At 43.1% G+C, this 22,864-nt stretch overlaps 1 protein-coding gene and 1 long non-coding RNA gene across 4 annotated transcripts; one reads left to right on the forward strand and one right to left on the reverse strand.

Annotated features, from left to right (window-relative positions):
* Positions 1-337: 337 nt before the first annotated feature.
* LOC128456342 (uncharacterized) lies at positions 338-7,991 on the reverse strand. Of its 2 annotated transcripts, XR_008341824.1 has the most exons (5): positions 7,911-7,991; positions 6,175-6,243; positions 2,720-2,866; positions 1,501-1,695; positions 338-542 (listed from the first exon to the last, which is right to left on the reverse strand). It is a non-coding gene; the product is annotated as an uncharacterized LOC128456342 (long non-coding RNA). The 2 variants fall into 2 exon arrangements; XR_008341825.1 differs by lacking the exon at positions 6,175-6,243 and having other exon boundaries at positions 7,911-7,981.
* tmtc4 (transmembrane O-mannosyltransferase targeting cadherins 4) lies at positions 7,395-17,305 on the forward strand. 2 transcript variants are annotated; one of them, XM_053440458.1, is made up of 18 exons: positions 7,395-7,847; positions 7,978-8,169; positions 8,275-8,390; positions 8,784-9,000; positions 10,682-10,769; positions 10,959-11,059; positions 11,310-11,402; positions 11,615-11,776; positions 13,045-13,247; positions 13,552-13,726; positions 14,117-14,248; positions 14,360-14,439; positions 14,528-14,635; positions 14,728-14,869; positions 15,004-15,118; positions 16,493-16,605; positions 16,768-16,837; positions 17,032-17,305. In XM_053440458.1, exons 2-18 carry the CDS (start codon positions 8,008-8,010, stop codon positions 17,178-17,180), a joined length of 2,226 nt encoding a protein of 741 aa, XP_053296433.1. In that variant the 5' UTR covers positions 7,395-7,847; positions 7,978-8,007; the 3' UTR covers positions 17,181-17,305. The 2 variants fall into 2 exon arrangements, with proteins under 2 accessions (XP_053296433.1, XP_053296434.1); XM_053440459.1 differs by lacking the exons at positions 7,395-7,847; positions 7,978-8,169 and adding an exon at positions 8,509-8,654 and having other exon boundaries at positions 8,280-8,390.
* The last annotated feature ends 5,559 nt before the right edge of the window (positions 17,306-22,864 follow it).

Raw genomic sequence — 22,864 nt, forward strand, 5'->3', positions numbered from 1 at the left:
TGAATTTAGGGAGACCATTGGACCTTGGAAGATTTATGCGCTCTACTGAGTGCCTTCCTAACTCAGATGAAAATTAATTCAATCACGCTGCCAAGAAGGGAAAGTTAAGTGGTAGCGCCCTTTGAGAAGACAGAACCCATGCATGCTGTTATCTGTAAACAGGTCTGGTTTTATGTAAGAAAAGCTGCAGCTTGTGCACACAGTGTGATCAAAACATTATTGTTATATTGTTTTGGTTTTTAGTACAGAGCATCTTTATTCTACCATTCTGATGGAAACAGCATAAAATAAATGTGACATTTGTGGCATGTGAACAGCAACAAGGAACAGACCCAAGTAAGGAGTAAGTGCAGATGTAGCCATGCCATCACAGCAAAATGTTAATGTGATAAGAACACCTGCCTGCAGAGGTCCTCCATGGTGACTCTGTGATGCACGCCATTCCCCTGGGTGCTCATATTGATGTGAATGCCTTTATCATAAAGGATCGCCATTCCTTCGGCCTCATGTAGAGAACAAAAGACTCCTCCACCACCAGTGATCTGAAAAGAGCAGGGAACCACACACACACACACACTGGGTGAATCAGTATGTAAAAAGAAGCCGAATCTGTTTTAACTCAGATGTAAAGAAATGACGGATGCAGTCATTAAACAGATGAGCTGCTTGAAATGTGGCTTTTATGCCAAATGGATGTGAACTCAGATTAATGTGCAGTCATGTCATCTCTTTCCTTTAAGTTGGCAAGTAACACACACACCACTGGATCAGCACTGGGTGTTTCCCCGGTTGGGCCAAGATGAACCCTAACCACTTCTCAGAGGAATAGTGTGCGCTTTTGAAAAAAATAATTATGCCATTATTTGGTATTTATAATTCAAATAATGTATCCTATTGGCTCCAGCTACCCCCCCGAGACACTAATGAGCGGTGTAGATATAATAGCTGAATGCATGGGTGAAAATTTATTTTACAGAATCTGTGTCATCCTCAGCATACAGCACAATTAAATGAAACTGGGATGTTCTCACGTTTCTCACAGTAGAGATGTTACTGACATGTAAAGAGGAAGAACAAAAGAAACTGCAACTCGACTTTAAAAATAATAGTTTTAAAAGTTGTATTTGAAACACTGTAACCAAGTCGCAAACTTTTTTTCCAGCTGGAAATACTGTACCACTTCACTTACGGTTAGGTTGCTCTTTAAGAACAAATTGACTTTGTTTTACTGTAAGATGCTTACTTTGCACTTAGGCATCATTATTATAATGTGTCATCTCATACCTTCTTCTTACTGTAGGCGATAGATATTAGCGGCCATCTTAGCTCTTTAAGTGCTAGTCTCCTGGCTCCTGCCCGCTGTGTTTCCCCTCATTAATGCAAACCTTTCTCCATCACCATCCTCTGTGAGGGGACCGTCCTCATACAGGCCACAGCACCCTGACAAGGATGGAATTACTGTAAGCTTTCACACACCTAATTAAAGTGAAGATGACTCACCTTCAGCGGACTTGACTGTATTGATGTCACTCTCCTACAAGGCGAGGCTTTGACTGTATGTAGCCGCACATACGATCGCTGGGTTGATTCCGTGTAGGACGTGGTTCTTTTGAGGATGTTTCACAGGTAGTCCTCCGACTGCATCTGACAGACAGTCCCACAGTTTCACGCTCAGCTGCGGAGTGCCTGCACAGCCTAATTACACAACCTGAATTACAACACTCATATTTTTATTGCTGTGAATAAACTATAAAGACACTCAGTAGAGCACCCACTATGCCAAGGCCCAACAGTTTCCTTAAATGTAATTAAGCTTCAGCAGATGACACACACTCATAGATATAATTTCCCTAAATACGCATGATTTTGTCTCCATATATCCATAAATGATTCCCTGGAAAATTTGAAAACAGAAACATCCTGCAAAGTTAAAGAAAGGGAAAGCGATATCCTTGCACTGCCCCTGTGTTTGGATCCATCCTCATCCCTTCCTTCCACCTCATTTCATGGACGCCCGTTCGGTAGGTGTCAAACAAATTAAACGGACAAAACAGAATGAATGTTGTAACTCTCAGATTTATAAAAGCTGTCAGTTTCCTCCTCATCACATTTGCTGTATAAGGAATTTCAAGGTCGAAACATTGCATTAATCATGTGGGATCTTGCAGTATTCAGTGTGTGCACTACCTCTCCTTTAATCCCTATGAACAGATTCTGCATGTGAATATGCAGAAACTGTTGGCGAGGGGCAAAATTTGAGGGGCCTTCCAGTTTCTGTTTCTAGTCTGACCAGGCTTCAGTGTCAGCATTCAGTTAATTACAGCAACAGATTTTTGATCAGTTGATTTCTCCACATCCAAATAACCAAAAGCACGCTTTACCAGCTCCTGCAAAAGTCCATTTTTTTTAATCCTTCGGTGGTCTTGTTATATAAGCTAAATGAATTCCCACTGTCTGAGAGAACATGCTGCATTTTTCCGAGCTGCTGAGCAGAAGGAAATGAGAGAGCAGGCTGAAGAGAAGCTGAGCACCCTCAGCTGGGAAATGAACACTCTGGGACACAGAGAAACGGTTCATTATGAGAGTTTCTTTGTGTAATGTCAGTTTTGTGGCATCTGTGTGTGACTTTAGTGTGATTCTGCTCATGCCCGTGTGGATTTTATTTGCTGCACGTGTACCGAAAGTGAGTGACAAAAAGGAGCAAATTAGCAGTTCTTACATGCAGGGTGGCAGGGGGAGCTTTAGAAGAGCCTTGAACACATCAGCAGCTCCTGATGAAGACCTTTGGAAGTGCAGGAAACGGCATTTGATTTTCACATGAAGTCCCGAGGCTCAGCTCAATTGTGTAAAGATTTGGATTTAGCACCTTTGAGGGGAGAATTTCAAAAGGAGACGGTTCAGCTCCGGCACATCAATAGTCGCTTACAAGAACTTTAGAGGAGATGAAACGCGTGTAACAATACAATACTGTCTTTAAGGAGAAGTTTGGGGGAAGTGTGATAATAAGAAACTTTTGATCAGAAAAGGTGAGGCTTACAGCTCGCCGCCAAATAACAAGGGAAGAGCGCCTTTTAAAGAGGTTCGGATGGGGCGTGTGACAAGTGATGAGTCAGTACTCGGTTTAAAGTCAATTATATCTCACTCACCCTTGTTGTAGATGTCTGTTCCACCTCTTGCACCCAGACAAAAATAGGAATGTATCCAAGAACAGTGACTTTAATGGGGCAAATTTGTACAAAAGGACAGGTTCTTGATTCTCAAAGCAACCCAGGCTGTAGGAAGCAGAATAAGGAGTAGCTTTCAGCACAATGGAATTAGATAAAGAAGTTATTTGTGATGGTGTGACCATGACTGACGGACTATGTTTGACCTTGTGCTTTGTCTAGATAACCAGAGAAAGAGCTTGTGACGAGTTTTTAAGCTACAGAGCCCAAATATGACCCTCACCATGTTCCAAGCCCAGACTCGTGCACATAGACTCAGGTGTAGCAGTCAACATTAGCCCCTTGCCAAACTATCACGTGTGTAACAGGGGTTACCGGGTCCAGAAAGTGAAGCCAATGGCAAGTGCCTGAAACCTGTATTCACTCAAATTACCAGCAGAGGGCCACCCCAGGGGTTTCAAAAAAGAAGTCTGTTTCTATAGAAGTCCATACCTCTACTTCTCACTTGATTTATAACATCAGTAAACATTTTCAGACAAAGTTTATGGTCTCAATCTCTAGTTTCAAGACTTCTGAAATACAGCTTGATGTCCATTTGTAAATTATGGTCCCATTTAGAGCCAAATAGACGAAAAAGCCCTGCATGCATTGGGGTGTGGATACCATGTGATTGACAGCTTGTACTGCCCAATGGGTGCAGGTCGCAGATGTAGACATAGTATGTCAACAGATGTGGACACACAGTCAGGCTCCACCCCCAACTGTCCAAATATGGTTACTTCTGGTCCCAAAAAAACAAGATGGCGCAGGACAGAAGGCCAACACGAGGCTTCAAAACAGGCAGCTGACAAACTGATGGCTGGTGTCACACACACCACACCTGAGAAACATCATACATGTATGACAAATATAATCTATGCAAGACATGTCATTTCCTGATCTCGAAAATGACCAATGCAAATCAAAATGTAATCACATGCTTTTCAGTTTATTCCTGCCCCCTCCATGTGGGAGTCAGATCAAATCAAGAACTGTAAACAAAACGATTGTGAGCTCTTCATGAACAATCAGAATAAAATTGCTGTCGGCCTTAGAATAGATTTTTTTAGACTCGATTACCTTTGGAATGGACATTTTATAGGTAAACCAATATTACAGCCACTTCAGCTAAACTGCATGTTTACAAAATAATATTCTCCCAACCCCACTTCCTTTTTTATCTGGCTGCCATGCTGGGGTGGTTTAAATTCATCCTCTGTTCACCACTGATTGCTAGATTCTGTTCAATAACCAGACAGGCAATCTTTAAACAAAGCATTTTCTTTTTCTGAAACTAATACATATTTGATGATTGAGATGTGAATGGTGTAAACTCAAATTCCCCCAGGACATCATCATTATTGAAATTACTTCCCTTTTTCATGAAAAAGTTTCAGCTCAAGCACATCTTTATTTACCAGATAAATAATCAGTAAAAAGATAAGAAACATTTCACCGCTGTTTTCGTGTTTTACATGGTCTACCATTAGCAAACATTGTCCTTCATGAACAAAACATTGGAAGATATGGTTTAACCTCGCCCACTGTGATCAGAGAAAAGAAAACTGTGCCATCTGTGATTAACAGCTAATGTTGAAAAGCACACGCAGGCTGCGTCACTCATCTCGGGACATCGCGTGATGCTCAACCATTTCTTCACTTTCACGCCGTTTGACCCTGACCTTTCCTATCTGCTGTGATTCTATCTGCACACAATCAATGTCTGTCCCCTTCTGCATGATCACGAACAACAGTGGACCCATCCTGACAGGGTCTCCACTGGCGACCCCCTGTCTCCCTGAATCTCAGTCGCTAGATCTTCCAACGAGGACCATCCTCCCTCATTATCTGCTCCACCCTGCCCGGCCCACTGGAAGTGATGCTAATAACATGAATTCCAATTGACTGACATGGGTGAGGAACCAGGAGATGAAATCCATACTTCATGCATATTGCATGTGGTGGTAATTAGATGATTTTGGGAGGGGAGGGGGTGGCGCTAAATGCTTCTGCAGAACTAAAATTGTTCCTGCAGTGATGGTAAAAATGTTGATGAAAGCATGTAAAGTCTAAGACAGAAGCAAAAGATGAATAAATAAACAATTATGGTAGTTTATCGGTGCTAATGGAAATATGATCTCTGTTCCTGAGTGTATCCTTCAAAACTTGAAGCTTCACCAAATGAGTTGCAGCCACAAAAAAGTGTATTCGACTCTTCAGATACCAAAGGATGATGTTTTGAAGCACGGCCTTAATTATGGGCGCTTTCTTAAAGAATAAGTGTCTACTTCTCTAACCAACCTTGAGACCAATTTTAAAGGTCTGAGAATGTGCCCTTGACAATTGTCCCCCCTCCGGGCCCCTGGCTCTGGCCATTAGGAAGATTCCTCGTCTTCTCTAAGCAATGACAGGTGAAATGGAGCACAAAATCCCAGAGCCTGCCATGGGCCTCTCCACAACATCAGCACCTCTAATTCTTACAGACACTTGTCTTTCCATTAACACTTACTTCTGCTAACATATCTTACGACCGACAACAGATGAGCCTCGTTTGAAATGACAGCTGTGCGAGCTATGATGGAGAAACAGAGTGGCAAGAAAAAGTACATGAACCCTTTCAAATGATCTGGTTCTCTGCATGAAATGTTCCTTAATTGTGATTTGATCCTAGTCACATATATTGACGGACACAACGTGTTTAACTAAGCTAATAACAATTATTAGTTAAATTGTAATTGTTCTTGTTTCAATTTAAATAATCCTGCGAACCTTTACCTTAATCAAACCTAAATTTGGATTATTCATCACAGAACTAATTCAGTTCAGCCATGTTCTTAGGAGGGAGAAAACAAGAGCAGCAGATTTTGTTTTTCATGCAAAACTGCTGCTATCACCTGCAGAGAATGTGTGCGCAGGCACATGTGTGGTTAGATGTAGACAAGCCTCCTTGGCACTGTTTTTCACCACTTACTGATCTGATGTTTCATCTGCTCTGCAACGGGGAAACGAGGAAGGACGATCAATAACTGGATTATAACTTCTTCTCAGAGCCAGAGCCAGCAGAGGTAGGTAAATAAAGAGAAAAACACAGAGAGACAATGGTAACGAAAGAAATCAATATAAGAGGAATAACTATTCAACCTTCACAAAAACCCAGGGAAGAAAAAATGTCACAGCAGAGAGAAGACAAAATAAACAGAACATTTTCACAGCAGACATGTTGAGTAGAAAAATATAAATGTATTTTACAAATTACTCATATGTCTCGATGTAAACTAATTTAGCCAAGCTGTTCATGTCATTTACTCTTAAACTGAAGCAGCTAACAACGAATTGGACAACTTTATTATTTGCAGCGGTGTGTAAGCTAATATTAAAATGATTAAAGACAGCAGAGTGAATAACTCCACCAAGACCGAACAATCCTGCACATGATTGTCTAGTTGTTATTGTGGCAATTTGATTAACCAAATGATTTATATGTCATAAAACACAGATTAGGAAGGTGAAGAAAATGCCTTGATCTGATTCTTAACCTTCACCTGCATCAAAATGTAATGGGTTCTTTCCAGGCTCCATCCCTCCACCAAGTCTGGTGGAAATCGGTTCTGTGGTTTCTTTTGTGTGTAAGCCTTCAAATAAACCAACATACAAGCCAATACAAACACAAGAGTAAAAACATAAGCTCCTCTGAGGAGGTAATTACATGTATATAGAGAAGGTGAAAATAAAAATTGCATTTAACAATTTCATAGGAACAGAATCCAAATTCAAGTTACATCCTCAGCAAAAACCTTTCAGTAACTCTCCATCTTCACCAGAATAGGATGCTTCAAGATCAACTGTAAATGAGGGAGCACCAGAAAGAAAGTTGGAATATTAATTAATTATTAGAGCATTTTAGTCAAAATCATTTGTGTCTCGGTGCTTTTGGTCTGTCTGCTTCTTTTTTTTTTTCTTTTTTTTTTAATCTTTATTTCTAATAATCATCATAATATCAATATACAACAATTAAAAGATAATAAATGCAAAACAGGTTATAATTTAAAGATTGGGTATGTAATAATACAAAATTAATATACACAATATTTATATTAAATATTCCAGCTGTGGTTGTTGAGGCTCTACGTTCACCCCCGACGTCACTCCCAATACTCAACGTCTATTGGCTGAAAACGATCACATGGCGGTGACGCTCACCAGGAAGCGCCGCAGCCCAAGCGTGTGTATTTGTTTACAGAGTTTCCGTCTGCGCCTCGTTCGAAGCTCTTCTCGCGAATGAACCCCGTCACACTTTACGTCAAATTATCTCGAATACATTCCGCGTGTCACCGACACACATTCTCCCGTGTGTCCGTCACGTCTACGCCGCTTAACAATGGAGCCAGCAGCCGCTAACGAGACATGCTAACTTGCAGCGCCCGCTTCACGTTACGCCGTCATGTTAATCGTGTGTGACAGCGTCGTTGTTTCACCTCAAGGTTTCAAAGCGAAAAGCTGATGACCGAGTTTGTTTTTCTGCTCCTGTGTCAGCGTCATTCAGTGAGTTCGGGTTAGCCTGTTAGCTAGCTGGAGGAGAAGCAGCCATGGGAGATCATCACAAAAACAGGATGACCTCTCACAACATGTCTCTGGAAACTCAAGGTATGAATCCACCCAGTCTGTTAGCCATATGTGTGTTATATAGAAGGACGTATAGTGTTGTACCTGTGGCAGCCAACGCTTGTTTTATTTATATTTCTGTCTGCACCTGTTCCTCCACCTGCTCATGCAGGATAATGACCCCAAGAAGACCCGGTGCATCATGGGATTGTCTGAAGTTTATTGGGATCACCACATACCCCTGCCAAAGCTCGCCCCAGCCACGGCCAAGGTCACCGTGGCCCTGCTGGCTCTCCTGTGCTTCAGCAACAGCTATGACGGGGAGTTTGTGTTTGACGACTCCGAAGCGATCGTCAACAACAAGGTGATCCGTGTGATTGATTAACGGACACATAGCGACAGCTCCGTTGGATGACACTGCACAGAGAGGCACAGTCCACGGGGGTGATTTTGCATTTTTCTCTTCCAGGACTTGAAACCAACGACACCCTTGAACAACATCTGGAGCAATGACTTCTGGGGAAGTAACCTGAGCAGCAACTCGAGTCACAAATCCTACCGACCTCTCACTGTCCTGACTTTTAGGTGAGATATTCCATTTACTGTACAAACTCACACCCTCAATTCAATTTTTACTTATACAGCGCCAAAGTCCCAAAATACATCATCTCAAATCACTTTACATTGTTATACATTATTATAGGGAAACCCATCAGTTCCCACCATGAGCAAGCACTTGGTGACCAGACTCAATAAGGGCGGCCATCTGCCTCGACTCGTTGGGATGAGCAGAGAAAAATGGGGGAGCGACGAGGGGGTTGATAAGAAAGAGAGACGAGGAACTATTGTGTAACCTTCATATTTAAGCTCTGTCTGACAGACACTCTCACTACAATGTGAAATGCATGTAGTCATAATAATAGCACATCTGTCCTCTTTAACTAATATCCCTCATCTTCCAACCGCTTTATTTCGCAGGCTGAACTACCTCTTGGCGGGAGGCCTGCACCCTGTTGGCTTCCACGTCCTCAACATTGTCCTCCACGCCGCCATATCCGCCCTCATGATTGATGTGTTTGCGATATTGATTGGTGGACTGGCCTATGATGAGAAAGATCGGCTGATAAATAACGCTCCTAAGACGTCTCTGCTCGCTGCACTCTTCTTTGCTGCACATCCAGTCCACACAGAAAGTGTAAGCAGAGTTTAAACTCAAGTTCAACGTTTTTTTTTCTGACAAATACAGCAGAATTCTAACATGTTTTAGTCCAACTAACATCAGTCTGACAGAATTCAAGATATGTAAATAAACAGAACAGTGGACGGAAATGCTTACATGGACCACAATAACTATTTGGAGATGTTTAGCTTGACAATTAGTTATTTTGTTAGTTTGTAAGTAAAAACCACCAAATCCAGCAGAAAGAAAGAATAACCTTCTTTTTAGTCGTCGTAGACTAATAACTGGCCACATCTGCAAATTTGTTATAGTAAATGCTAAAAACCTTGGGTGAAAAGATCAGCATGACGGCAGTTGGTGTGACCTTCTGAAAAAACAGACATATCTGTGAGTAATAACTAAAGTGGAAGATAATTAACCCCCCTATATCATCTGACATGTTCCCATGTCTCAGAGTTGCACATGGACAGAGTGGGGGATGTACCTTTGACATGTGACTTAATGCAGACTTACTTTAAAACAGTTTGTACTTTAACTGCATGTTCACACTGATATAACACAGCAGAAGCATATGTCTCTTAACTATTGAAACAATTATGGACATGAAAGCAGAATTTCTAGGGAAAATCTACACTCCCTTTTCCTGCACTTATCATTAAAGTCATGCTCCCTACATGATATTTGTGTGAGATATACATTTAAAGAATTGTTTGGTGAATGCATTTAAATTTGTGACTTTGGCCAGTTGGCGACAGATCATCCGAAACAATAGGGAAAAACTAACTTTCTTTCATTTTCTGTCTAACTTTTATTTTGCAACAGCTTTAAAAGAAATACAAATATTTACAGTGTCTATGAGACATGATAGAACATCACATATTCAGTTCAGCTCTTTGTTCTCTTGCAGCCTTACTCGCCCGTTGTATCAGATTCGGTCAGCTTCTGCTCTTTGTTCTTGGAATGAGTTGGGCACAGTTGCCATTGTTGCCCATTTGCACATGGTACTGTTTGTGATTTTTAGGCTCTGAATAAACTTTTGCTAACAACACAGAGTCCCTAAAGCAGTGCATCATGGCATCTTGACACGCCAGTCCAGAGGTTTTAATACTAAACATGCAGTGGTTCCTTGCCAAGAACAAAAGCCCCGTCTCAGCTGGGCGTGCGAAGCCAAGGTACGCACGGGAGCACGGCCTCACTATTAGCCGTGTTGGGCTGCTTATTGACCTGCCAGCATTAGTGTGTTTGCTGTAAAGCCTGGCTGGAAGGCAGCGTTTCCCCCTCTCCGTTGTCTTTAATCATGCAGGGCAAGGACTGGGTGAGACCTGGGGGGTGGGAGGCAGGCAGACTGTTGGGTTAGGTCTGCTGTATGTATCAAAGAAGGCAACCCCAGGATGCCAGCTATACTGTACTCACACACTGTATATAGCACACACACCAACAGGCCCTGCTGGTAATGATTCTTCTTACCTCTTTTAATAAGCCGTTCCCTCATAAATCCATTTGTAACTGGATGCAGTATGCAAAATAGAAGATGATGTGCCGGATGTGATACAAAAGATAAAAATCTATGAAAGGAGGCACATTGTCATGCTTTTTCTGAATTGTGTTAGGCAGTTTAACCCGTTCTGCCTCTTTGTCTCGGCCTCGTCTTTAATTCTGTCTCTTTTTCTCTCTCTTCCCTCTCCATCCTGATAAGGTGGCAGGTATAGTGGGTCGAGCAGATCTCTTATGTGCTCTGTTCTTCCAGCTCTCTTTCCTCACCTACTGCAAAGCCTTCAACAGAGGTAGGTATCCAACTATTAATCTTTATGTACTGCAAGACAATACCCTATTAACGACTGTCCACATACCCGCTGTTAGAAACAGAAAAGTGCCGGCATTTAACCCTTTGCTGCTTCTTGTTTTTCAATGCACCTCTTTGATTGCCTTTTTATTTTAAGCTCTAACTGTCATCTTTCTCTTTGTGCTCTCAGGGAGTGACAGAGATGACAGGTTTTCCGTCCGGTGGGTTGTGGCCAGTCTCTTGCTGTGTGCTGCAGCGATGCTCTGTAAAGAACAAGGCATCACGGTGTTGGTATGAACCCTTTTTCTAAAGCAGGTTAACGATGTATCCGTCAGTAACAATCTTTAAAAGCAACCTCATCAGTGATCCATGAGAAATACTCTTGTGTTGAACATCTTATGAAGACATGTGAATTGATTTTTGTTTCATTTAATTGGTTACATGTAGTCTCACATGTATGATAAGAGCTAAAGATCCAGTTAGTTGCTGACCTATATACATTTTAAATGCCATTTCTCCTCCTCTATGTATTTTCCTTCAGGGTGTGAATGCAGCCTTTGATGTCCTCCTGATCTGTAATGTTAATGTGTATGAACTCAGCCAGAGGCTACTCCTGAGGAAGAATCCACTCGACGTGAGTTGCAGTTTATAAACCCACCCCCCCCTCCCTCTCTGTCATAAATTATGCACGCCCTTGTGTGATTAATGTCACATCACATCCTCTATATGGTTAATGAAAAGCTATATGGATGTGTGTATGTTGGGATCACGACAACAGTGCTCGAAAGTAGCCAAAAAGCACATATTTCTATTTGTCACTGACCAGTCCCTATCTTTTTCTGACAGGTAAGTGGCACCTTACGAACAGGGCTGCTTACCCGACTGGCTCTCATGGGTCTTGGAGGACTCTTGATGCTCTATGCACGCTGGAGGATCATGGGAACAGGACCACCAGCATTCACTGAAGTAGACAACCCCGCCTCTTTTGCAGAAAATATATTTCTAAGAGTAAGTACGATTTATTCGTTATCCCAGTCAAATCCATTTATTTGTTTGATTTTAAGCAAGATTACACATAAAAGTTTTATGGATTTTCACGAAAGTTTCTGGAAGGATATGATGTGTTTGGGGAAGGACCATTTACTTTAACATTGCTGGATTGGGCTTTTTTCAACGTTTCCCCTGTTTACCCAGGAAATAATTCATGGATCTAGATTTTTTTTTTTAAATCAGCCACATTTAGAAGCCTGGTATGTGTGAGTGTATAATTCAGTGCAGCTTGATTGAATTTAAGGGGACTGTTGGGCCCTGTCGGAATCATGCACTCTACTGAGTACCATTCTACTTTAATCAGAGTTTATGTAATCACTCACTACAGCTAAACTGAAGCATGCTTTTATTGCCACTACTACTACTACAGCTGATTCAGAACTCTGCAGCCTGAGTGCTGACCGGGACCAGAACACAAGCGGAACCCATTCCTAACTTTCCTTGGTTGTCTGTCAGTTCTGTATTGATTTGAAGATTATTTGACTAGTTCTTCAAGCTCTTCCTGGTCTTTCACCAGTGTACATGCCTCATAGTAAGTTAACTGTTCCAAAGTGCAGAACTAAAACCTTTGGTGATGCAGCTTTTAGCTTTTATGATCCAAGCTGCAGGAACAGTCTGACCCCAGAGCAGCTGCAAGTGTTGAAATCTTGAAATGCAAGCTTACTCCACAGCCTGGCCTTTGATCAAGTATGCTTTATGGACATTGCATCATTTTATTCACCAATTTATTGCATATATGTTGTACATCTTATGTTTTTATCACCCTTTATTGACTTTTTGACTTTATTTGTTTTAGTTTTTTTTATAATTATGAGCCTTTTGCTTTAATAATGATAGCTTTTAAAATCTAGTTTTTTTTGTTGTTTTTGTTTTTTTGTTTTGTATTATCTTTTGGCTCATCTGTGATTTGTCAGGTACTTTGAACTGCACTAACCTGTATGAAAGATGCTCTACAAATACACTTTGATTAATGAACTTATGCATTATAAAATCCTGAAATCATCTTTATTTACCTGAATCAGTCAGACTTTATGTTGCAATCTGTGTTATTCTATAATGCTGTTGTTCTTTATGTTCTTAATTTTAATAAGACATCTAATATTGTGTTTTGCCCAATTAATCATAATTGTTTTAACACATTGATTGATCTTGACATTATGTAACTCCCTCTTCTTCTTCCTCCTCTCCTCCATCCCGCACCCGTCCTGTTCCTCTTTGATTGGCAGATAGTGAACTATAATTACTACTACTCTCTGAATGCCTGGCTGCTGCTGTGTCCCTGGTGGCTGTGTTTTGATTGGTCCATGGGCTGTGTGCCCCTCATTAAGGCAGCCACTGATTGGAGGATGGTGTGGCTACTACTGCTCTGGTGCGTCCTGATAGGCTTGATAAGCCAAGCCTTATGCTCGCAGGACAGCCAGAGAAGGAGGTAAGCAAGCACAGCCATCTCACACCCGCTGTAGATGAGAGGAAGTACATGTTGGCCTCTCTAGACTTTACACTTGATCATGAAAATGGTATCTTATCCACTGCAGTGTGACCACAGCACCATGTCTCCAGTGCTGTGTGAGGAGTCTAAAATGCTCTGCTGGTTTAGTGTGTGTACTTCATGAGGAAAGTTTCCTGAGTGTGTGGTGGTTTTAGTGAGATTGATAAGCCTAAATTTCCTCCTTGCATAGTGTTTTTTGAGTGTCATGTATCTGTATATGATCCTTTCCTGCTCTGCTCTCCAGGACACTGACCTTGGGTCTGGTGCTGCTCGTAGTCCCTTTCCTGCCAGCCTGCAACATTTTTTTCCGGGTGGGCTTCGTCGTCGCAGAGAGAGTGCTCTACCTGTCTTCGGCCGGCTACTGCCTACTGCTGGCCTACTCCGTGGGACACTGCTGCTGGCGCTGGAGCAAATACAGGGTAGGGCTCTATTGTGCCAAAAAAAAGATCACACCAAAATAAAAGCTCCTGCACGGTGAGCACTGATGAGCAGTCTCCAGCAAAGATGCCACCTTTGTGTTTCACAGCCAACGGGTCACAATGTGCTGGTTTTAAACGCTTTTTATTTAACCACCTGTTAATGCGACTGTGATGCTTCAGTGGCTCAGGGTTGCGGAATAGGCACAGACATGAGATGACTAATGACTCACCTATAAAGGGATGAACACAGCAGGTGGTGTCCACGTGTTACATGGGTACATTTTCAGGCTGTTAACTCTGAGTCACAGAGGATTCATTTTTGAGCTCAGGGGTTATAATGGCTTACAGTCAGTGGTTGTTAAATGTTTTTTTTTTTCTTCCATGTTACAGAAGCTGCTGTGTGTGTCAGTGCTTGTGCTGTTGTCGGTGTACGTAGCTCGCTGCGCTCTCCGCAGTCACCAGTGGCGGTCGGAGCAAAGCCTCTTCACCAGTGCCCTGTCTGTCTGTCCCCTCAATGCCAAGGTAAAAAACAAAACAAGGCTCTGCCTTGTTGTACACACGTGTTAAATAAATTACAACCAAACATGTAAAGTCCCACTCTGATGTTTTGTATGTTCATGGCTGATTCCTCAGGTCCATTACAATGTTGGTAAGAACTTGGCTGACAGAGGAAATGCAACTGCCGCTATTGGATATTACAGAGAGGCCGTCAGGTGCGTCCCCTCACACACATCAGTAATCCAGTCAACTGCATCACACCACTAAGTTGACCTTATGCTGCATGTGTCCTGTGACTTTCAGGCTTCATCCTACATACGTGCACGCCATGAACAACCTGGGGAATATCCTGAAGGAGAGGAATGAACTGATCGAGGCAGAGCAGCTTCTATCTAAAGCCGTTTCTATTCAGTACGTCGTCCAACACCAATGAACATCATAATACACACATGATAGTAAAAAAAAGCTCCTATTGATGAAATTATATGTTTGCATCTGTGCAGGTCGGACTTTGCTGCTGCTTGGATGAATTTGGGAATAGTTCAGAACAGCCTAAAGAGATTTGAGGAAGCAGAGCACAGCTACTGGAACGCCATTCGCTTCCGGAAAAAATACCCAGACTGCTACTATAACCTGGGACGCTTGGTGAGACTCCAGGGTGTAGAACAAAATTGACAATGGGAAAAAACGACTGTATTGTAGTAGATTCTTTTTTTGCTAGACACAGAAATAATTTTCTAGTGCGGTTGTTTTTTATTTGTTCTCTCCTTTCATGATAGTATGCTGACCAGAACAGACATGTGGATGCCCTGAACGCATGGAGGAATGCAACCGTACTCAAACCTGACCACAGCCTGGCGTGGAACAACATGGTCATTCTGCTGGACAACACTGGTAGCAAAAATAAATCCACACACAAATACAATCAGAATATCAAGTACACGTGTGTTATATATATATACATATATGTATCTATTTATATATATATGTATGTATACATATTTGGTAAATAAAATAATAATAATTACACCTCAAGATTGTAACCTGCAATCCTATCCCTAAAATTATTACAGCATAAAACAACTAATTGGATATTTTTTGCTTAAAAACTGCAACAATAATAATGATAATATTTTGTCCCATTTTTTAAATGATCTAATGTTTATTTACACTTTATTTTCTTACCATAAAGGACTCTGGGTCCTTGGTGAATGTTGTTTCAGCATGAACAGCCAAGAAACACTGAGTTGTTATTTTAGAAAAGCAGGAAATCTAAATGGCCAACAAGATTAGACCGGAAGAGCAGGAATCAGCAATGCTTGAAATTTATGTATTAAAGCTTTGTGTTGTGAGTTTTGAAGGCACTCTTCCCTGCCGTGTGGAGAATGCTCTGATTTCCAAACGCTCGAGCCGTTTTGTCAGAAGCCGCTCCCGTGGGGGCGGAGTCTCCCAGGAGGGCACTGGAACTGTCCAATCAGGGCCCAGTATGCTCCTGATCAAACGTGGGCAAGCACAGCCAGAACAGCGCCCCCTCAGAGTCCCCCCACAGCATTTGTTCCCCAAATCTGACAGAAATAATTCTACCCCTCTCCCCAGCTCGCCAACAAAAAGAGTGAAAAGAAGAACAATAGGTGTCATTTTCAAAAAGCAAGGAAATGGGAATATTCTTTTCTCTTTGGTGTTCACCCCCCCCCCCCCCCCCCCCTCTTTTGTTTTGATCATTACACAAACAAAAGGCAGAATCAGTGTCGATTCAGGCAGATGCACTCAGACACAGTCACACATGTAGCCGTGTGTTGGCAAGCTGTGTCTGAAGGGCACAGGCCATGACTCAGGACATGACCATCATTCTCTCTCTCTCTCTCTCTCTCTCTCTCTCTCTCTCTCTCTCGCTCTCTCTCTCTCTCTTTCCCTCTCTTTCTCCATTTCTGGCCAGACATCAGACGTGTCTGTGACAGAGATCAATAACTCAGTGGGCCTTGTGTTCAACCTTAATTAGGAGAATAAACCGCTCCTCCATGTGTGGAGAAGGAAAAACTCTGCTCTCGACACTGCTGACAAATACAGCAAACAGTCAGGTTCCCAGTATACCAGCTTGTATTACTAATGTATCACTGGGTTTTAACTGCATTTAAATGCCAACAAAAATTTGTAGCAGCATAAAATATTCTGTAGATTTTACTCAAATACATGTGTGTAAGGCTGTATGGCTGTTGTGAAGGAATATGTGATATCTTTTAATTGTTTACTGTTTCTTCTGTCCTTAAGGTAACCTTGCTCAAGCAGAGTTGATCGGCCGAGAGGCTCTGAAGCTCCTCCCCAACGACCACACGATCATGTTCTCATTGGCTAACGTCCTGGGGAAATCACAGAAATACAAGGTCAGTCAGCTGAGTATAAACTTTCAACACAGAATATTATTATTTTGTGTGCATGTTGATAAATCATCCTCCATGTCTGCTTCAAGTCAGAAGTGACACATTTCTCTCAATCGTACAGTAAATTCAGTGTTTTAAATTTAGCTTGGTGTTTTTTTCCCTCAGGATTCCGAGGGCTTCTTCCTTCAAGCTCTTCGGATCAACCCAAATGCTGCTGGTTGCCATGGCAATTTAGGTAAGGCTACTGCAGCATTGGTTAAATCACATGTTTTACACAACTGATGAAAGATTCAAAGTGCTCAGAAGCTGAATGAATAACCGTGCATTTGTTCATGCATGCAGACCTACATTGAACACACCAAATGAAAAGAATCTGTAGGAATTTCAGTGGCTTCTCAGCTTGAAGAGCGTTTTCTGTTTTTTCCTCAGCGGTGCTGTATCATCGCTGGGGGAAGCTGGAGCTGGCAAAGAAACACTATGAGCTGTCTCTACAGCTGGACCCCGAAGCTCCTGGGACCAGAGACAACTACAACATGCTGCGACGTAAACTGGACCAACTTAAACGCAGCACACCCTGAAGGAACCTTCTGGGATCCATGCCCCGCTGTAAAACTAGATTTGAATTCCATTGTTTCACTCTGTATGATTTTAACTCACAAATTCTGACTTTGTACCATTTGGAAATAAAAAACCATGATTTGTTCACGAGGCTTCTTTTTTTGTAAAAAGGAATAACTCATCCACTGCTTAGAGGGAAAAGTACAACACAGTATTATTATATTCACGTTGAAGAAAACAAATTCTGAGATTTTAAAAGTAAAGTCGTAATTTCACAAAAATAAAGTTGTAATTTTCTGCTACATTTAGAGGAGGGGTATGAGAAGAGCCAGTTCCCTATGTTAAAATGAAGAATGCAGAGCTTCTTGTTAAGTTTCCTTTATTAGAAGTTTCACAAATTGTCAATGTGTGGTCACATGAGCTCAACATTATCAGGACCTTTGAAATGAAACTTTCTACTCCAAAGAAACAACTACACGGACTTGGAGGAAATGTTTGGTAGTGGACTACTGTATATTGTTGGTTCCATCTGTGTGAGATTCATATATAAATGGGTACAGGGTTTATAAATATATATTTACATATATTATATGAAGAGGTTTCATAGTTTTACAATGAAATCTGTTCTAAATGTTGCATCCAATAGTAGTGAAACGAGTGAAAACATGTTTTTTCCAAACTTGCTTATTACTTAGAATAATAACTTTATTCTTGTAATATTTAAAGTAAAACATTTTTTTTACTAATACTCGTCGTAGAAAACATTAAAGTTGCACATTTGTTATTAGTCTTAAATAACAAGTATAAACTCGGAACTGGTTTTCGGACATGTGGAACTGATCCTCTGTGAACCCTGAGCTTTCTTCATCTCCGACCCTGTGTTGTGTCAGCTGGACAGAGCACCATCCATGTGTGGATCCAGAGAATCCCTTGTAAAATGTATTTGGGTTGGCCGTCTGTCAGGAGTCCCAAATGTTCTTTGTACCCGAAAGCTGCTCTGGTTTGGAACAAGATCGTCAGTCTGAGACATCGACTATCGTCAGCAAAGCACAGCACACCGACATCAGCTGGTAAGTATTGACCACTGGTGGCCTGAACTGGTTATCGTGTTTGTTTTTCAATAACCATCTTTTTGTCTTGACGCTGAGGTTCAAAAGCCCCTCTGCCTCCCCTCTCCCCTCGCAGCCTCTGTAGTTAATGGGAGAAAGGTGTTTGTGCTGCGATGCTGTTCTGAAGTGTCCAAGAGGAGACGCGGGGTCAGCTGAGACAGGAAACCCGCGGCCGGTGCTGTATGAAAACAGCTCTATAGCACAGAGCCTTCAAAGGGAGACGGGGATGATCTCCCCGGGGACCGAGCACGCACGCACACAGTCGCACACAGGCCCGCTCCTCTTGAAGAACGCAGCCGAGGGAAAAGGCGACCCCGGTGTGAAACATCAGTCAACAAGTGTGCACCCGGGGTCAAAGGTCGTTGCACTTCTATTTTTTCACCTGCTTCCTACAGCTTGCAGGAAACTTTTGAAGCTCTGGCGGGTTGGTATGGCTTTGCTTTATGGGCCCGCTCAGTTTGTTTACACATACAGTACAATACACCAGTTGATGCTTTGATGCCTGGAAGATGTTACTGATATGCAGGGGGGGGGGGGGGGGCGCACACAGCCTTCGACCTCCTCTGCGTCTGACCTCCTAAATATCCAGCTAATATCACATGATGAATTTTCCTTGTTACTCGGCTCGTTTTATTTAGATTTTTTTGCTCCTTTGATGTAAAGACTCTGTGATGGAAATATCTGAAAGGAAAACAAACCCACGTCGCACTGAAACTATTGTTTAGTGGAAGATTAAACCTGTTTCAACAAGATCAATGTAAAGGTCAGTGCGGTGAGAGGGCTTCATGCTATGGGGCGAATGCAGACAGAATAAGATCAAAGAGGTTTTCGTAGTGACATTCAAGACTGAAAGCTTTTGCTTCATATTATTTTTCGTCATGCGGCGTAACACGCAGCGCTGCAGACGTCGGGTTGGCTCCAGTACCATCAGCTATTCGCTCTATGTACTTATGGATCCTGTCTTTACTTACTGTGTGTGATCCCTTTATTCGGTGCCTGCAGCTGACTGTCTGGCTGCACAGCTGTGCTGGCACATCAGTGGGGGAGTCCACTTTTATCATAATCATTCTTTGAGTACCTTTCATTATCATAAAATATGTGAGTATTAAAGGGATGGATTCACCGGCCCTGCCAACGTCTTCATTATCCATTCTGACTGACAAAAACCTGCTGTCCCAGGGAGTGACATTAATAAAAGATGGGACACTCCCGCCTTGTGAAGTCCTTCCCCTTGTTCTGCGGGTTTTCGGCGTGCACCTTTTACCTGCTCGGATGCTTCATCACAACGATAATGAAATCAGCTCCCAGGTGGGGTCCTTCATTCTGTTCTATTAATCACACTGATGAGTTTTGATCAGCGTAATCAATGGCTTCAGAAGATTCGCGTCCGACTGTTCTCGGCAAACGCCGCTCACAAATCTGTAATACCAAATTCAACAAGGCATTTTGTTTTTGATTGCTACAGAACTTGTTAGGCGGGGGGGGGGGGACATTGTCATCCTTTTGTTGCGGCGGAATATTCAATAGAAGAACAAGAAGCAGGGGAGCACTAATTTGAACCCAATGAGGGTGTTTTGGAACAGCAGGTGTGCTATTTTGCATCTGATAAGCACCAACCCCCCCCCACCCAAAAAAATAAAGAAACATGGGGCTTTTTCCAAAAAGGCTACAAGGAAATGAAGCGTCGGTGGTGGTCAGGCACATTTTGAATGACTGCAGAGCTCGCAGGACACGGGTCTTTTGATTATTTTAGAGGTATAGTCGAGGAAAGCTAGAAAATTTAAAGGTGAAGAGTAGATTTAGGTTATTTTGTGGGACTTGGAGAACGACACGAAGCGGGCCGGGTAGCATCAAGCGCGCACACACACACACACACACAAACACACACATACATGCACAAACTGTGGCTGGACGGAGTTCTCATCAATGTGACAGGATATGATCAAGGGCCGTCCTGTGATGTGTCTGCTGGGCCTTCGTCGGGCCCTCGCTGTCCCCCCCCACCACAACAATCCTAATGGGCTCTGATGGGCACCTCCATCTTGGCTGTCTAATTGATGTAAATACTGCACATTTGAACCCACTGTCCTTCCCACCATCCCGGGCCGGCCCCTCCCTCTGTTTCTTATAACAGTGGGGTCAGAGGTTAGGCTGACTGACTGATCATTAGAATGGCAGTCCTTATTAGAGGAGCAGCTTGTCTGACACCCCATCCGCATCCCGGAGAGGGACCCACCCTGTCCGCCTCATCTAGATCATATTACATGACACGACCTCCGAACAGCTACTACCAGTGCACCGCGGCACTGTAGGCCACGAGGGCACGGTGGCATTTTCAGAAGGGGTCCCCCCGCCTGTCACAGCGCTTCTCTGACACCACTCTGTCCGTCTGGCTCGGATGCACTCTGTCATTTTAAGGAGGGCTACTGTCAGTGGGCATTGGGACCGCCGCGTCTACATGCCCTGGCATTTTCAGGCGTCTCCTCCATAAGGGAGCATCCAGCCATCCTCTCTCGTCGAGTCGGCGATGTTGCAGCCAATGATTAATAGTTAGAGATGGGCTATAAAATGTCCAGTGTGGCCAGATGCTAGCCAGGGCTTTGCTGAACCTCTATAATGGAGCTCGTCTGCCAATTTGGCTCCTTTACAAAGGCTGGAAGTTCCCCAAGATTGATTCTGTTTCCATGTAGCGGTGCCCTGGGGGCTGAATGTTGAGGATGCACTCTTGTGAAAAAAACGTAGTGGTGTGTTATCTTCAGCTGAGAACAGCACTGTGAGCGATCATGGGTATAACAAATATACTCAGTGACATTTGCGTGAAACAGTGAAAGATTGAAGACGATTTATGATCATTTTATCGTTTCTTACGTCGAGGAAAGGCTCTCTGGGAAATGTGGTGTTGGTGGGGGGGAGCTGGGATCATTTGCAGCAGGAGCCCTCTGAGGCTGTTTTGCAAAACAAAACGAAGCAGCTAGACCCTTATTGAAAAAATATAGTGCAGTGAGACGGAAATTTATTAACTGGCACCAGTTAATGTGTGCATTATTCATTTCTGGTGAGCATGAAAAATGATCTAAAGAGGTTTGAAATTGCAGACGCGCAGGCTGACTGCACAGTGGCTGGGCTCGCTGGTTCGTTTCATCCTCTCGCGGGGGTGTTTTGGGCGGAGAGGTGGTGGAGGGCTGGAGGGACGGAGGGACGGAGGACGGAGGAGGGGAGGAGTGCAAGGCCCCCTTTTCTGGACAGTAGGGCTTTCCAGTAACAGCTGTGCTTCTCTCACGAGGGGGCGGCAGCAGCACTGGGAGAGAGGCTGCTTGGGACAGATGGACCAGCCCGGCACCACCTCCCCTCTCACCTCCCACCACCGCTTCTCTTATTAAAAATACATCTCCACCACTATCAATGTGTATCTCTCACTGTATGTGCTCTCATTTTGAGCAGGAGATTCACAGTAACAGTGAGAGGGTTGGAATTATTTTGCGGGTGCAGGTATAGCACCACTCGGGAGTTATTTTCTCTCCCTCTGCTCATCTTCCTCTCCCTTGTCCTCTTGGTTTCTCTCACCCTCTCATCTCTCTTGACTTTCTTCTCCTTCTCCTCCGCTGCTACAGTAGGAGGTGTTGGGCAGTGGTCGGTGCCAGTGGCATATGGCTTTCCACTGTGCTAAACATTCACACAAAAGACAGGCCCATCAGTCATGGCTGTGGCCGGATGAGGGGAGAGAGCAGGCCTCTGATGAATGGTATTTAGGACTTACCTGCTGTTAAAACATTACCTCCCCAACACCAGCTCCCCGAAGCACGCAAGGTATTGAGAAGTGTATAATATCATGAAATACGACCCTCGTGAGCACACATCATGTACGCCAGGTTATAGCAAATAATAAATATGCTTCTTAAACCCTGTGCACAGAACCCTGGGTCAGGCCTTCATAGACCAATTAATGCAGAGCATCTGCCGTATAGAGGGAGCATGCTAAAGAACTTCCGAGCCATTTCAAGCAGTTTAATAAAGGGGAGCTGCTTCCTGCCTGCTCCAATGGCTCTCACTGCTAGAGTAAGCATGGAATGGGTCTCCCCGATTAAACCAAATTAATCCATTCTTAAGGGATTCTTTTCCTGGTTCTATGGTGAAACCGGTGCGTCTTTGTTCTTCCTTGAGCCCACGGTGTTTTTTCTGCCAAATTTAACAGACGGCTCGGAGGGTAACAGGGGTCCAGCCCAGTATCACCTTCTGGAGCAGAGCAACTAGCAGAGAAAGACAATCAGCCTGAACCCTGCTGTCTCCAGCACAAAGTGAAAAGACTCTAATTGGGCTTTTTTACGCTGCATTTTCCTGCAGGATTGCTGGATCATGAAAAAGCAATTAAACCCCAGAGCCGCAGTTCATTCACTCTTATTTCTCTCCTTTCATTGGAAAGAAATCAATTTGAAATCACTTATGTGAGACAAGATTTTTTTCTTGTTTTAGTTTTCCCTGTGAGAGAGAGCAGCTGTCTGCTTGAAGATGCTTTAACCCGTTTAGACGAGTGGAAACAGAATCACATTACAGGAAAATTAAGATTCTATGGTAAATTACTATTATTACTTGAAGGA

This window comes from Pleuronectes platessa, chromosome 14 (genome assembly GCF_947347685.1).
Source record: "Pleuronectes platessa chromosome 14, fPlePla1.1, whole genome shotgun sequence".
Classification (NCBI taxonomy): domain Eukaryota; kingdom Metazoa; phylum Chordata; class Actinopteri; order Pleuronectiformes; family Pleuronectidae; genus Pleuronectes; species Pleuronectes platessa.